Source organism: Euleptes europaea, chromosome 14 (genome assembly GCF_029931775.1).
Source record: "Euleptes europaea isolate rEulEur1 chromosome 14, rEulEur1.hap1, whole genome shotgun sequence".
Taxonomy (NCBI): Eukaryota; Metazoa; Chordata; class Lepidosauria; order Squamata; family Sphaerodactylidae; genus Euleptes; species Euleptes europaea.
The window spans coordinates 45,349,551-45,365,642 of record NC_079325.1 but is presented as its reverse complement, the minus strand read 5'-3'; the positions used below and the strand labels follow the sequence as shown (position 1 = coordinate 45,365,642).

The following is a 16,092-nucleotide window of genomic DNA, read 5'->3' as shown; positions in this document are numbered from 1 at the left end:
CAGTTGCAGGTAGCCGGCTCAAGGTCGGCTCAGCCTTCCATCCTTCCAAGGTCGGTAAAATGAGTACCCAGCTTGCTAGGGGTAAACGGAAGATGACTGGGGAAGGCACTGGCATACCACCCCGTAAACAAACTCTGCCTAGGAAACGTCGGGATATGATGTCACTCCATGGGTCAGGAATGACCCGGTGCTTGCACAGGGACCTTTACCTTTTACAACCCCCTCACCTTATCCATGGACGTGTCATACACTGGCCCACCACTCCCAACCTGTTCTAGGAATACATAACTTCAGGAACATTTTGTGGGTCCTACGATGATGATGATGAAGAAGAGTTGGTTTTTACATGCCAACTTTCTTTATCACTTAAGGAAGAATCAAACCGGCTTACAATCACCTTCCCTTCCCTCCCTACAACAGACACCCTGTGAGATAGGTGGGGCTGAGAGAGTTGAGACACCTGTGACTAGCCCAAGGTCACCCAGCTGGCTTCATGTGTAGGAGTGGGGAAACCAACCCAGTTCACCAGATTAGCATCTGTTGCTCATATGGAGGAGGGGGGAATCAAACCTGGTTCTCCAGATTACAGTCCACCGCTCCAAACCACTGCTCTTAACCACTACACCATGCTGCCTGAGTGTTCTAGCACATAGGTTACCCATTCAGATTGAGAATTCTTTGTGTGGGAGGGAGACTACATTCAGGGCTAGAGGAACTGCTGATTGTCTCACTAGGCCCAAACACACAGAGCTCTCTTAGGAAGATGGTATAGGGTTAAAGTGGTTAACCCTTCCCTTTGCATCTCAGTCCTAATGCAAGTTTGGGTTCAGATGGATGCTATTCAGAAAGAAAAATCACCCAGGAGATGAAGCTTCAAAACTCCTAGCAACTCAAATTCCTAGTTTGGGCATCCATATGCCTGCAATGTCTTACAGATACCATGGATGTCCAAAAAGACAAATAAGTGAATTCTAGATTAAGTCAGAGCAAGGGGTTCTAGAGGAAGGCACTGGCAAACCACCTCTGTTAGTCTTTTGCCATGAAAACCCCAAAAAGGGGTCGCCATAAGTTGGCTGTGACTTGAAGGCACTTTACACACACAGATTAAGTCAAGCCTAAATTCTCACTAGAAGCTAAAATGACTAAACTATTGCACTTTGATCATATCATGAGAAGACAAGACTCACTGGAAAAGACAATAATGCTAGGAAAAGTTGATAGCAGTAGGAAAAGAGGAAGATCCAACATGAGATGGATAGACTCAATAAAGGAAGCCCCAGCCTTCAATTTGCAAGACCTGAACAAGGCTGTTTACAATAGGACATTTTGGACACAATTAATTCATAGGGTTGCCATAAGCTGGAAGTTATTTGACAGCATATAACACACACATGCCTGACAAGTATACCTTTTAACAGTTCACAGGTGAAAACAACCTCATACATGTGTAATATTGCTATCTGTGTATCAAGAATTGCTGCCTGACCCCGGCCTGAACCATTATGTACTGCTGAAGCATCTTCTTTGCTTACTGTAAACTGTATTAATATGCATCAGTCTACCTTGGTTTCCAAGGCAAAGGATTTTAGTAAAGTGACTATAATGCAAAAAAAGTTAACAACGTTTAATAGAATGGATACTTGCAGCTTTTTATAAAGTTGCCAACCTCCAGGTGGTGGATGGAGATCTCTCGCTATTACAATAGATCTCCAGACGATGGAGATCAGCTCACCTGATGAAAATGGCAGTGTTGGCAATTGAAGTCTCTCCCCTCTCCAAACCCCACCATCCTCAGGCTCTGCTCCCCAAATCTCCAGGTTTTCCCAACCTGGAGCTGGCACCCCTACTTACTCTCCCCATAACAGGCACCTTGTGATGTAGGTAGGGCTGAGAGAGTTCTCATGGAACTGTGGCCGGCCCAAGGTCACCCAGAAGGCTTCATGTGGAGGAATGGGGGATCAAACCTGCTTCTCCAGATTAGAGTCCACCACTCTTAACAACTATACCATACCGGGAGAACTCTAGTCCTGGGATATTATCCTGAAGACAGGGTGAACAGTATAAAATGCTCCTCTGTTGGCTTTCAGAACCCATGGCAAATAATGAGGAGTTGCTTAAAATCCAGAATACCCCCCTTTGCCCTCAAAAGTTCTGAATGACCCCCCTGTGGTGGGGATGGCCCATCATAAGGACAACTGCTTAAACCACAATACCACATTGGTGCTCTAAAGTTCCCTGTGAGCAATTAGTTTGAAAATCAAGGCACCAGACTATACCAGCTGGGTGAATATCAGCGAGACAGAAACCAGACTGGTTATCTTGCAACAAACCCATTACAAAACACACTTTTTTAAAAAAAATGTATTTTTCCCATCGCTAGAGATATTGGCAAAAGCCTCCCTAAGCGATCAGATAAAATTCACAATACAGGCTGGCTTGACTTTATCAGGGCAAAAGCGGCACAGCAGGTTCTTTTGGTCCTCCCCCTCCTTTTTAGTCTTTGGGAAAGGAAGATATGTATATTTTTCACAGCTGTCAAAAGTCTAAATCAGTCGCAGTTTCTCCACCAAACGATGGCTCCCTCACCCACACGATCTATATTCCAAAGCTTGGATCTGGACAACAGCACATATTTCATTTTACTTTGTTATTAAACGCATATCGCATTTATGGAAAGAAAAGGAAAGGGGAAGACAAAAAGAGAATAGGAAGATTAAACACCAAGGAGGGAGAGACAGGACAGAGATGGCCGTTAAAACAGGAAATTAATTTCTTTTCCCTTTTACTTTTTTTCTCGTTTCTGAATCAACTTCAAACTACCCTTAATTTTTTTCCCCTTAAAACTTGCTTTAAAAAAAATGAAAACCTCATCTTTGGACAAATAATTCTGACAATATGCTGAATTCACAGCGCTACAGCAGCTGCTTGACACAGGTCAAAATTAGATAAATGTAAGGGTGGTCAACAAAATTATATAAATGTAAGGGTGGCCATCTATCTAGGGCCTACTGCTATCCCAGTAGGAGGTGCTACAGGAGAATGCAACACCAATTATCCAAAATATCTAGTTATCTGTATTAAACCTGGCTGCTCCTCTAGCTAGCAATTCTCAATCTCCCCCAGTCATGCACAAAAACCCATTGGCGTTGGCATATACATGTGTGTCCTTGCTTACAGGCACAACACTTTCTCTTTGAGGAGAAAGCAGGGGTATCCCTCATCCCTGGGTCAGGGCTTTAGGGAAAACTGTAGGGAATAATCCCCAGTTTTGTTTTGGTTTTGATTTTTTTGCTATCAAGTCATGACATGATTGCTCTCCTTAAGGGTGGCATAAGAACAGAAGAAAAGCCATGCTGGATCAGACCACAACCCATCAAGTCCAGCAGTCTGTTCACACAGTGGCCAACCAGGTGCCTCCTGGAAGCCCACAAACAATATGACTGCAGCAGCATAGTCCTGCCTGTGTTTCACAGCACCTAATATAAATAGGCATCTTCAGAAGCTTTGCTTCATGTGGCTTCGAGCCATGTCCTATAACATTAGGCCATCCGCCCATAGCAAGGCTAGACTGAGCAGTTTGTGATCTGCTCCCTCCCATTCTTTGGGCAGTTCTACCCTTCTATCTAAAGATGTCCTCAGCCTTGTCAATTTGGACCTGTTTTTTAGGAATGTGATGGAGGGTAAGAGAACCCTTTAAGTATTAAGCCCTTTAAGTATTTGAAGGGCTGTCACTTAGAGGAAGGCAGGGAGTTGTTCCTGTTGGCAGCAGAGGATAGGACTTGCAAAAATGGGTTTAAATTGCGGCTGGAAAGGTACTGGCTGGATAGTAGGATTTAAAAAAAAAAACAATTTACAGTAAGAGTAGTTCAACAGTGGAATCAGCTGCCTAGGGAGGTGGTGAGTTCCCCCCTCACTTGCAGTCTTTAAACAGATGCTGGACAAACCCTTGTCAGGAATGCTCTAGGCTGATCCTGAATTAAGCAGGGGGTTGGACTAGATGGCCTCTATGGCACCTTTCAACTCTATGATTCTATTATTATAAGTCGAAACTGAATGATGGGGACCTCCATGGGGTTTTCAAGGCAAGAGACGTGCAGAGGTAATTTGCCACTGCCTGCCTCTGCGTAGTGATCCTGGACTTTGTTAGTGGTCTTTCATGCAAGTACTAACCAGGGCTGACCCTGCTGAGCTTTTGAGACTTGATGGAATTGGGCTAGCCTGGGCTAACTGCCATATTTAGTGATACTCACTCCAGAAAATATCCAGGGCTTTTTTAGAGGAGGGCAGGGAGATGTTCCTGTTGGCAGCAGAGGATAGGACTCACAATATTGTGTTTAAATTGTAGGTGGAAAAGTACTGGCTGGACATTAGGGAATTTTTTTTTTTTACAGTAAGAGTTGTTGAACAGTAGAATCAGCTACTTAGGGAGGTGGTGAGCTCCCCCTCACTGGCAGTCTTTAAGCAGAAGCTGGACAAGCACTTGTCAGTGATGTTCTAGGCTGATCCTGCACTGAGTAGAGGGTTAGACTAGATGGCCTGTATGGCACCTTCTAACTCTATGATTCTATTATTCTATTGTGATGGTACTCACAGATACTGAGTACAGTCACCTTTTTTAAAAAGGCAGTAAATCAACAACAAGAGCCAGCATGGTGCAGTGGTTAAAGTGTCAGACTAGGACCTGGGAAACCCAGGTTCAAATCTTCACTTGTGCCATGGTAGCTTGCTGGGTGACCTAGGACAGTTACACACTCTCAGCCCTAACCCTGACAAGTATTTGGATGGAAGACCTCCAAGGAATACCAGGGTTTTGATGCGGAGACAGGCAATGGCAAACTACCTTCAGAAGAAGAAGAAGAAGAAGGAGAAGGAGATCTTTCTCTACCAACTTTCTCTACCAGTTCAGGAAGAATCAAACCGGCTTACAATCATCTTCCCTTCCCCTCCCCACAACAGACACCCTGTGAGGTAGATGAAGCTGAGAAAGTGTGACTAGCCCAAGAGCACCCTGCTTGCTTCATGTGCAGGAGTGGGGAAACAAATCCAGTTCACCAGATTAGCCTCTCCCGCTCATGTGGAGAAGTGGGGAATCAAACCCAGTACTCATAATGTTGTGCTGATTTCCACCAACCCCCCCCCCCACCTTCCCTCTGCATGAAAGCTCCAGGTCAGCCAAGCTGTTAGGAGCCTGGCCTCCTTGCTTGGTCACCAGACACTGGATATGCTGCCTGCTTCACTGCAGGATCCAGCTTAAGGTACTGACTTGAGAGACCTGAGCTGGAGAGCGTACCTTCAGAGTATAGTTCCCCACTGCCTTACCTTGACCATGATGCCCAGTACCAAATGACTCTAACACCCTTTATGTTTCCCCGCAGTCATCCCCGCCGACTGCTTTGGGGCTTCCTTTTGATTATGCATGCCTTTTCCGCCCATCAGAGGTCGCCTTGCTCTCCCTGCATGTTTTGCCCATGTTTTCCAGATGCTGTTTTAGCCAGAATCTGGAAAATGCGGGCAAAAAGCGTGGGGAGAGCGAGGCGACTTCTGAGGGTCAGAAAAGGAAAAGGTACACGCTCAGCATTAGGAATCCATGCCAGGAAGATTCCTAACGCTGAGCATGTACCTTTGCCTTGCGCTGCTTATATCAACCAGTACAAGTGAGATTAATCACTCCTCTTCGAGATACTGCTTGATGGGCAAGCTGAAGAAGAACAGAAACGTGTGAAAGACTGGCTCCACGTACTTGCCACCTCCAGTCCAGGAGTTCTCTTGTCACCTCCAATCTGGGATTTCTTGTCTTTGCCAATTCCAGTCTGGGATTTCTTGTTACCGTTTGGGGAGTTGATGCCTTTTGAACTTTGCACGCAGGCACACCCCGCTTTTCAGAATGAACTGCCTGTGCTGATAATTGTTTGATTCCTTTTGAATTTGTTACAAGCAATTGTTTTCTGCTTGAATGTGTAATAAGCATGTTATAAGCACCTAAGGATTGAGTAGTTATCAACCTGTCGAGGTGTTTTAAGAAAATTATAATAAAAGTATGTAAATAGTTAGACATAGTTGCATAAGTATTAGAATTTATTGAGCCCCATGCTGGTTGTTGTTTGCAGTTTCTACTATAGCAGCATAAGTTTTTTGTTTGTTAAAGCTGCAGGTAATATAAGATTTCCTGCTATTCCAACTGATCTCCAGCCAATAGAGATCAGTTCCCCTGGAGAAAATGGCCACTTCAGCTATTAATCTTTATGGCATTGAAGTCCCTCCTTCTCCAAACCCCGCCCTTCTTAGGCTCCACCCCCAAAACCTCCTGACAATGGCAAAGAGGGACATGGCAACCCCTAATGCATAATCAAAAGGAAGCCTCGAAGCAGATGGCATAAAAGGCCTAAATCATCCATCCCTCAAGCATGATTGCCTATCTACCACTTACTTACAGCCTAAAATAAGGGGGCTGTTACAGAGCAACCCGTCTGGACAAGGAGATTAGTTGCATACATGCTGACACTGCTGACCAACAGGCGGAGGCTAATAAATCACTGTTCAGCATGCCCCCCCCCTTTCATAAACTTGCTTCCCTCCCTAACCCCGTTGCAAATTACACACATGGAGAAGATGCCGTACAAAGTAGCTTCACTGAAAAAAGGTGAAATATTTCCAACATGACATCATTTGAGAAATACCATCATATACTTTTGGGTTTATAAGCTAATGTTTTCCTGGTGGTAACCCATGGAGCTGGGAATGGTGAATATGTTTGTGTTTTGTTTTGTTTTTCTCTATCCCCTTGGCTATTTAAGACTATTACTAGAATAATAAGAAATCAGATTTAAGGTTAATTTTTTGGCTGGCCATTCCTTCTTCACCACAAGGATGAGTCAAATGAAGCAGCTCTCATGTTTGAGCAAGGTCAGTGTTACAGTTAAGCATGGTAGGGCATTCCTCATGACCCTCAGCCTAGCAGAGGGCCCACTATCCACCAGTAATGTGTGGCCCCTCCAGAGCATGGGAGATCGTCCCAAAAGGGGACTCTGATGCCCTCAAGGTCCCTGGGTAGAGTTGCCAACCTCCAGGTGGTGTGTGGAGAAACAAAGGTATAAAGCTCACAATAGTAATGCAAAAAGTGCTCTATTATTTACAAGTGCAAAGCATCAAAAATATCATGAACCTATACAAACATAACACAACGACAATGTGTAGCTGAAAGCTACCCGAAGAAGACAAATGTTTGCAAAAGTAAGTACAATGACTTGTTTGACAACTTTCTTCTTTTAACAGAAAGCAATAATGGAGCCTAGAATCGGGGGAGGCACGCCTCTGCTGGAGTGTTTGCAGGATGATTTAAACGATTTCGCTGTCCGAAGACAGCTTCATCAGCCGGTGGCCTCAAACTGTTGCTCCTTCAAATCCTTTATAAATAATTTTTCAGTAGCAATCTTTCTCTTCCATGCACCTTTCTGGCTGCCTGAGTGAAGCTGTGTGGAGAACCTAAGCCCAGCTGGAGGTAATAAATGTACAACTGCTATTACAACTGCTCTCCAGTCTATAGAGATCAGTTCACCTGGAGAAAATGGCCGCTTTAGCAGTTGGACTCTATGAAATTGAAGTCCCACCCCTATCCAAACCCCGCCCTCCTTAGGCTCTACCCCCCAAAAAAAAATTCCTGCCGGTGGCGAAGAGGGTCTTGGCAACGCTATACAGGAAGCACTTTACCCAGCCACCTCACCCAAGAACTTGAGCCCAAGAACCCAAGCTAGAGCTCCAAGCCGGACTCACCCAAATGTAGCAAGGCTTCTTTGTCCCAGGGCCAGGTGGCCACGCCAGCCAACTCTTCTTCGGAGGAGTTGGCAAAGAAGATGTTGAGATGCGTCGACCCATCCAGATTGAGGATGTTCTTGAGTTCTTTGACATCTAAGTATGCTCTTTGAGAGAAGGAAGACAAAAAAGAAAAGTGTGAGCTAGAGATCAGTTATAATAGCAGGAAATCTCCAGCTACTACCTGGAGGTTGGCAACCCTATAGATAGGCCAGGATAACCATCCTCTATAATACAGCCAGGGGAACTGAGGCTGAGAGACGGTGTGCCAGCTATTTGGAGGGGGCCTCTGAGGCAAATGCCTTCTGGACAGATGAATGCCTAGCCCCCCACTCTAGACTCTCCTATAGGTTCTCTAAACCCCAACTGACCACAATCAAATTAAAAGGGGACACAAGTTTGAATAAAGGATTGGTAGCACATAAGTTAAGTGGTCCCTAAAAATATCCATACCATACCTTTTTGGAATTTTGTGGGTTTTTTAACGTAATAATAAATTTTTATTTTATTTTTTAAAAAGTTATGTGGTCCCTAAAGGTCTCTTATTTGAAAACCTGCTAGTCCAAGGCTGTACTTATATGTGAGGTAAATAAAAAGGTAAAGGTATTACCCTGTGCAAGCACCAGGTCATTACTGACCCATGGGGTGATGTCACATCCCAACATTTACTAGGCAGACTGTGTTTACAGGGCGGTTTGCCATTGCCGCCCCCAGTCATCTACACTTTACCCCCAGCAAACTGTATATTGTTTGGTTTATATGACTGAATTATTGGGATAAAATGTATTATTGATGCTTCCAGTAGCCATCAGTGCTTGCTATTTTTCTTTAACCTCCAGGCAGTAGCTGGAGATTATTACAACTGATCTCCAGCTGGTAGAGATCTTTTCACCTGGAGAAAATGGCTGCTTTGAAAATAGGACTCTATGGCATTGAAATCCCTCCCCTCCCCAAATCCCACCCTCCTCAGGCTCCGCCCCAAAAATCTCCCACCAGTGACAAAGAGGGACCAGGCAACCCTATCAGTTGATGACTGAGATTTCAATGTGAAACTTTACGGAAACCTCATGCCCTTAACCACTACACTCCACCAGCTCTTAAACAAACATAGTCAGTATTCCCCCCCTTTGGGAAGATGTAGCAACAGAGGTACTTCCTGGAAGAATATGCTAGTTGGGGTAAAAGGGGTTAGAATATACAAGCCAACCATAGATTTCTAAGGCACAGCTGATGCCAATAAACAGCTTGCCCACTAGGGTTGCCAAGTCCCTCTTCGCCACTGGCGGGAGATTTCTGGGGTGGAGTCTGAGGAGGGTGGGGTTTGGGGAGGGGAGGGACTTCAATGCCATAGAGTTCAATTGCCAAAGCGGCCATTTTTCTCCAGCTGATCTGATCTCTATTGCCTGGAGATCAGTTGAATTAGCAGGAGATCTCCTGCTACTACCTGGCAGTTGGCAACCCTATTGCCCACCCCGCAGCTATATCTCTCCATATTTCAGGCTGGCCTGAAATGGTAAACTTGAGTCTTGACTGTACTACCATTAGAGTGCATGTGAGGGGTCCTGACTGAATGCTCCTCTATACAAATACTGCTCTGCAAAGAAAAAGAAAAAATGACTAAACTGAGGCTGTCGTATTTTGGTCACGTCATGAGACGACAAGAGTCACTGGAAAAGACCGTCATGATAGGAAAAGTTGAGGGCAGCAGGAAAAGAGGAAGACCCAACAAGAGATGGATTGACTCAATAAAGGAAGCCATAGCCTTCAATTTGCAAGATCTGAGCAAGGCTGTCAAAGATAGGACATTTTGGAGGACTTTCATTCATAGGGTCGCCATGAGTCGGAAGCGACTTGACGGCACTTAACACACACACGCAAAGAAAAAGACATGTCAAGAAGAACAGGAAGAGGAAGAAGAGTTGGTTTTTATATGCTGACTTTCTCTACCACTTAAGGGAGAATCAAACCGGCTTACAATCACCTCCCCCTCCCCACAACAGACACCCTGTGAGGTAGGTAGGGCTGAGACTGTGTGACTAGCCCAAGGTCACCAAACTGGCTTTGGGTGCAGGAGTGGGGAAACAAATCCAGTTCACCAGATTAGCCTCCACCGCTCATGTGGAGGAGCGGTAGGGCTGCCCGGTCCCTCTTTGCCACTGGCAGAAAGTTTTGGGGGCAGAGCCTGAGGAGGGTGGGGTTTGGGGAGGGGAGGGACTTCAATGCCATAGAGTCCAATGGCCCAAGCGGCCATTTTCTCCAGGGGAATAATAGTGGGAGTTGTAATAGTGGGAGATCTTCTGCTATTACCTGAAGGTTGAGCAACCCAAAAAAACACCTCTGTACCAATACACAAGGTAAACAAGTAAGTACAGAAAAGGCTATAAGAATAGCAAAAACAATTATATTGACAATAGAAAAAGCTACAAGCCAAAAAGATGCAAAGTACAGTAACAATCACTCCAGGGTGAATTCTTCAATAGCTGAATAAAACTGGGAGCCGATCGTTTCAATTTCTTGAATCCTTCCTCAGTCCTGTTTCTGTACAATGTGTGAAAAATATATATACAATAGTGTATAATTTACATAGAACTTATTATATGCAGTTAAGTGCTACTTACATCTTATAAATAATTATTATTATACTTACAATCATTAATGTCAGTTGTTCACAAAGTTACCAGTTTGTTTAGCTTCAGTTTCTCAAACCATGCATAGTTCCTTCATGGAAAATAAACAGCAACCACACGTTCCATGTATTAAAGATTCCCCATGGGATATCAAGTTGATACAGTTCAGCTATTGAAGAATTCACCTTGGAGTGATTGTTACTGTACTTTGCATCTTTTGGGCTTGTAGCTTTTGCTATTGTCAATATAATTATTACCTGAAGGTTGGCAACCCTAAGGAGTGGGGAATCAAACCCGGTTCTCCAGAGTCCATCGCTCCAAACCATGGCTCTTAACCACACCACACTAGTCTAGCTTCCACACAGTTCAAGCTTTGTATTTGCAGGGCAGGGATTTTTTGTTTGTTTGCTTGCTTGCTTGTTCATAGAGGTGTCCTACCACATCAGTTCGAGATCTTTGCTATGGAAACGACTTGTTGGAGAGATATTTTGGACAACTGAAATCCAGTGAGACTTTGTGCGCCTCTCCCCGCACTATAGTTGCTGGAAGGTAAGTTTTGGAAACAGGGAAAGTGTAAGACGAGGCTCACAAAGGGTATGAAGGAAGCAAGGTGGCAGCAGTGGTGGAATGACAGGGAAAGATTTCGTAGTCTTCCCAAGGTTTCAGCGAACACACAGAAAAAGTATGAGGACTTTCTAATCATTCTTCTTTCTTTCTTTTTTACTGCACCCTTGGAAAAAGCAGCCCACCCTAAGGTGATGGTGGGAAGACCATTTCTCTGCATTGCATCTCTTTACTGCCTAATCAGTAAAAATCCACCCATGGAATGTGGGCATTTCATCACAAAAATCAAAACTTACAAAGCTCAACCAGACCCTCTCCTTTCTTTCTGCTCAGAGACATCACATTTTTTTTTTTTTTTACAAAAGGGCAGTGGAGTCCAAGTTCCTGAGAGGAGGAGGTAGAGAGGCAAAGTGTGCAGATGTGCTTTGAGCAGAAGACAAAGCTGGCAGAAGTGAAGGAGAGGGTGGAAATCAAGAGGAAAGAGGATGCTGAAACTGGACTGGGCACTAAAACGCGCACCTGCTGTTCCTCTCTTGATGCCTCATTAGCAACGCAGGCAAGCACCTCATGGGAAAATACCAAGAATATCAGATACTCAGCGTTCCAACTCCAGAAACTGCCATCCTGAAGAGCCAGACGACTCTGTGAGCTGTTGAACTGCTTTGCCTGGCTTGATATCAAGATACAAGCTCCTGTCAGCCATTAAGTGTAAGGGGAAATTGCACTACCCGTGATGCTCTCAATACGCATAGGCATCATTTTGTATGCATATAGCAATATATATGTTGCCACGCTTTGGTATACACAAACATGGACTCTCAATTAATTTGGGTTTCTAACAGCATATACCAAAACTGGAGGTAGTCCCTTGTGCAAACACCAGGTCATTACTGACCCATGGGGTGACGTCTCATCACAACGTTTACTAGGCAGACTAAGTTTATGGGGTGGTTTGCCATTGCCTTCCTCAGTCATCTACACTTTACCCCCAGCTAGCGGAGTACTCATTTTACTGACCTCGGAAGGATGGAAGGCAGTGGTCTATAATGCATGGCTGTTTCACTCGCTGTCACTCCTCCAACGAGTATGCATGCCTTTTCCAACCGTCAGAGGTCGCCTCGCTCTCCCCCGTGTTTCCCCCACGTTTTCAAATTTGAGCTAAAACAGGTCTCTGAAAATGTAGGCAAAATGCGGGGAAACACAGGGGGAGAGTGAGACAATCTCTGATGGTTGGAAACAGCATGCTTAATCAACAGAATGACCCAAAGTCGTTGAAGGGGTGACGGTGAGTGTAACAACTGTGCACAAAAGACCTGAGTCAACCTTGAGCCGGCTACCTGAAGCCGCCTTCCTCCGGGATCAAACTCAGGTCATGAGCAGAGCTTTGACTGCAGCACTGCAGCTTACCACTCTGCGCCATGGGGCTCTGGAGGGGCCATCTTAAATTCAAACACAATTAAAATTATGTTCAGTGTTTTAAAAAACCCTTTTGTGCATACCCCTTTTTAGGAGGTTCGTCTTACAATCAGGGTCATCCTCTTTTTGGGTAAAGGCAGCATAAAGGCTGTCCTATTCCTATAGAATGGTGAATCTGGAAAACACGGGCCAAACGTGCGGAAAGAGCGAGGCAACCTCTAACAGGCAGAAAAGGCATGCATAATCAAAATAAAGCCCCGAAGCAGTCGGCGGGGTTGACCACGGGGAAACGTCCCTGCATAAAAGGCCTTCATATATTGGAAATATACTTTTATTACAGGTGGTTTGAGTACCAAAACTATAACTGAAAAGGGCAACACCACAGACAGTCCCCAAAGCGGATAAGGAAGTGCAGCATTAAAACAAGGTGTCCAATTTCCCCATTACAGCCTCCTTTCCAATGCCCCCCATGCCCCATGTGTTCTTTTTCTTCCTAAGAAGAAAAGCACATGAAGCAGAAGATGGGGTGCAGGAAGGATTTTAAATTCAATCTCTGGCCATTTCAAGCCCCCAATCTCCAGTTTGTTTCTCCCTGGTGCAAATCAAACATGCGAGTCTTTATTTTCACTTCATTTTCTGTTTCTTCACACTGATACCCCTGCCCCCAAACTAAATGCATTTTCCCAGTGTTATTTGTGCATTGATAAATCAGCAGTATACATATGTTACAAGTAAAAAGGAAGTAAACTATGTGTGTAAATACCATACAACATGTGTATTTAAAAATCTGCATGATTGTGTCCAAGATACAAACACAGAGAACTGAAAACACTGACGAAAGAAAGAAAGAAAGAAAGAAAGAAAGAAAGAAAGAAAGAAAGAAAGAAAGAAAGAAAGAAAGAAAGGAAGGAAGGAAGGAAGGAAGGAAGGAAGGAAGGAAGGAAGGAAGGAAGGAAGGAAGGAAGGAAGGAAGGAAGGAAAGAAAGAAAGAAAGAAAGAAAGAAAGAAAGAAAGAAAGAAAGAAAGAAAGAAAGAAAGAAAGAAAGAAAGAAAGAAAGAAAGAAAGAAAGATGAAAAGAAATAGCAATGGAAATATTTGCTCATCCCCATTCCAGATTATGTTAGTTTGAGAATCCAAGATTCTACACCTCATGGATATAGACAAAGGCTTTCCAAATGTTCCCACGAACTTTCTTTTATCCCTTTCTGCCCCTCCCTTTTGTGAGAAAAATAACTCCTACAGATTATTTCCAAAAAGTGAACCAGGGAGGCGGGGGGACCCTGAGCAGAGTTTTGCTCACACGGTGGGCTTTGCTTTTCCCTGTTCCTGCTGGAGCTCTTCTGCCAGTCACAAAAGCCACTTGAGGGCAGAGGACCTTCCAGAACTGAATGTGATATGTGGTGCTAGAGGCGGCATTGATCAAAGGGGCTGAGGCCAAGACAAAGCATTTGCTGGCAAATGTGCATAACTCATGCTTCTCGAATTGTAAAATTGAATTTGGTGCAGAATATACACAGCCCCACCTGTGGCCCACATCCTCTACAGGAACGACAAGTAGAAAGTCAATGACAAATGCAAACAAACCCATGGAGAGAACTGAAGTTGGATCGGGAAGTGGAAGACTCCCCCCCCCCACTTTTCAGTCCAATTTACCACCACATGGTGCCTCCTAATTTAGGAATTTTCAGAAGGAGAACAGGAAGAAGAGTGTTTTATACTCTGCTTTTCTCTACCTTTAAAGAGTCTCAACCCAGCTAACAATTGCCTTCCTCTCCTCAGAACAGGCACCTTGTGAGGTAGGTGGGTAGGGTAGCCAGCTCCGAATTGCCAGCTCTGGATTGGGAAATACCTGGAAATTTTGGAGGGTAGAGCCTGAGGAGGGTGGGGTTTGTAGAGGTGAGGGACTTCAAGGCCATAGAGCGCAATTGCCAAAGCGGCCATTTTTCTCCAGGTGATCTGATCAGTTGAATTAGCAGGAGATCTCCTGCTACTACCTGGCAGTTGGCAACCCTACCTGGAGATCAGTTGTAATCATGGGATATCTCCATATGAGAAGGAGGAGAAGGAAGAGGAGTTGGTTTTTATATGCCAACTTTCTCTACCACTTAAGGAAGAAACAAACCAGCTTACAATCACCTTTCCTCCCCCTCCCCACAACAGACACCCTGTGAGGTAGGTGGGACTGAGAGAGCTCTGAGCTGTAACTTGCCCAAGGTCACCCAGCTGGTTTCATGTGTAGGAGTGGGGAAACAAATCCAGTTCACCAGATAACCATCTGCTGTTCAAGTGGAGTGGGGAATCAAACCCAGTTCTCCAGATCAGACTCCACCACTCGAAACCACTGCTCTTAACCACTCACTGGATCTCCATGCCTGTGGATCCAGGGGAGGAAGCTGTGATGCAATCCCATTTTCCTCCTGTTGGTCACTTGATCGAGCATGGGCAATTGAGGGTGGAGCAGGAGGTCACCTACCACATTTACACAAGGTTTTAGCAATCTACGCACATCATTAATAGAGAGGAAGCAAATTACCAGGAAAAATTCAAAACTGGGACCCACTATCCATGCTCCACTATCCAGACTTGATGGATCTTGGTCTGACCCAGCATGGCCTTTCTTATGTTCTTAAGTTCCTATGTAGTTGAAGTGAAGGTATGCAAAAAAGTCAGCCTAGTGCTACAGCCAAGACAACTCCCCCACCACTGCTTCAGAACATGTAGCCCTCATCTTTGAGGGCTCATTTGGGTGTGTTGGCAACTTGGAAAAAAATACAAAGGGGGTGACGCTTCCTTGGCCAGAAATGTTCTGCAGCTCAAAAAGAATTGGCTCTGTACACCTATCTGCACAAGTGGTGCATGTTTTCTCCTGACGCGCCTGCAGCTCTCATGAACTGCTTGCTCTTCTGTTCCACTGAGTTGGGTTCCTTAAATTCTTTGGGAGGCTTCTTCCATTCCCAGAACCAAGGGAGACTACAGGAGCTGGCCTGGGACTAAAGCGTTTCCAGCCCTCCCTGGGGAGCACCCCAATGGAAAACAGATTTAGCTTTCCATGATACTGGATTTTCCTCCTCTCCTCACTTTCCCTTGCTTCTCACTGAGGTCATTGTCTCACAAATAGCTCCAGGATGGGTGTCCCCAAGCCCCTTTCTGCTGAATCATGGAGGAAAAACAAGCTCCTGAGGGATGTAGTTAGCGGGGGCTTTATTTCCATCCTATACAACGTTTATCTCACGATCAAAGGTCACAAAGATGTCCTGGAAGATGAAGTTCTGTGACCATTAACACATTTCTCATCTCTTCCACCCACTCCCAGCTCTCTGTGGACCCAGGGCAAATGTGCAGGCCTCTTGACTTCCTGTCTTCTAAGTTTGTTCTGCACATGTCAGAACAATGCTGATTCTATGAGGGCTGTGAAAGGAGATTTTCCAGGGTTTCCCATTCTGTTATGTTTGCTTGTGCCCTGCTTCACCTCAGGGCTGAACGTTGGTGCATGTGACGTAGGGTTGCCAGGTCCCCCCTCTCCTCCGGCAGGAGATTCTGGGGGCCACGGACAACGTGATCCCGTCACTCCCGGTTTACTTCCGGAAGCACCATAGCACAACAGTACGATTTACCAGCCAAGCCCCCGTCTGAGTGGTAAATTGTCCCGTCACGCTGCAGTTTCCCAGAAATAAA

General features: G+C 45.0%; 1 protein-coding gene across 1 annotated transcript in view; it reads right to left on the bottom strand.

Moving 5' to 3' along the window:
• The window catches only part of PAPPA (pappalysin 1), a 328,178-nt gene that overhangs the window by 256,548 nt on the left and 55,538 nt on the right, over nucleotides 1–16,092 (bottom strand). Inside the window, exon 3 of the mRNA XM_056860765.1 lies at nucleotides 7,771–7,916. Coding sequence (XP_056716743.1) covers nucleotides 7,771–7,916 — 146 coding nt within the window. The remainder of the gene's footprint in view (nucleotides 1–7,770; nucleotides 7,917–16,092) is intronic.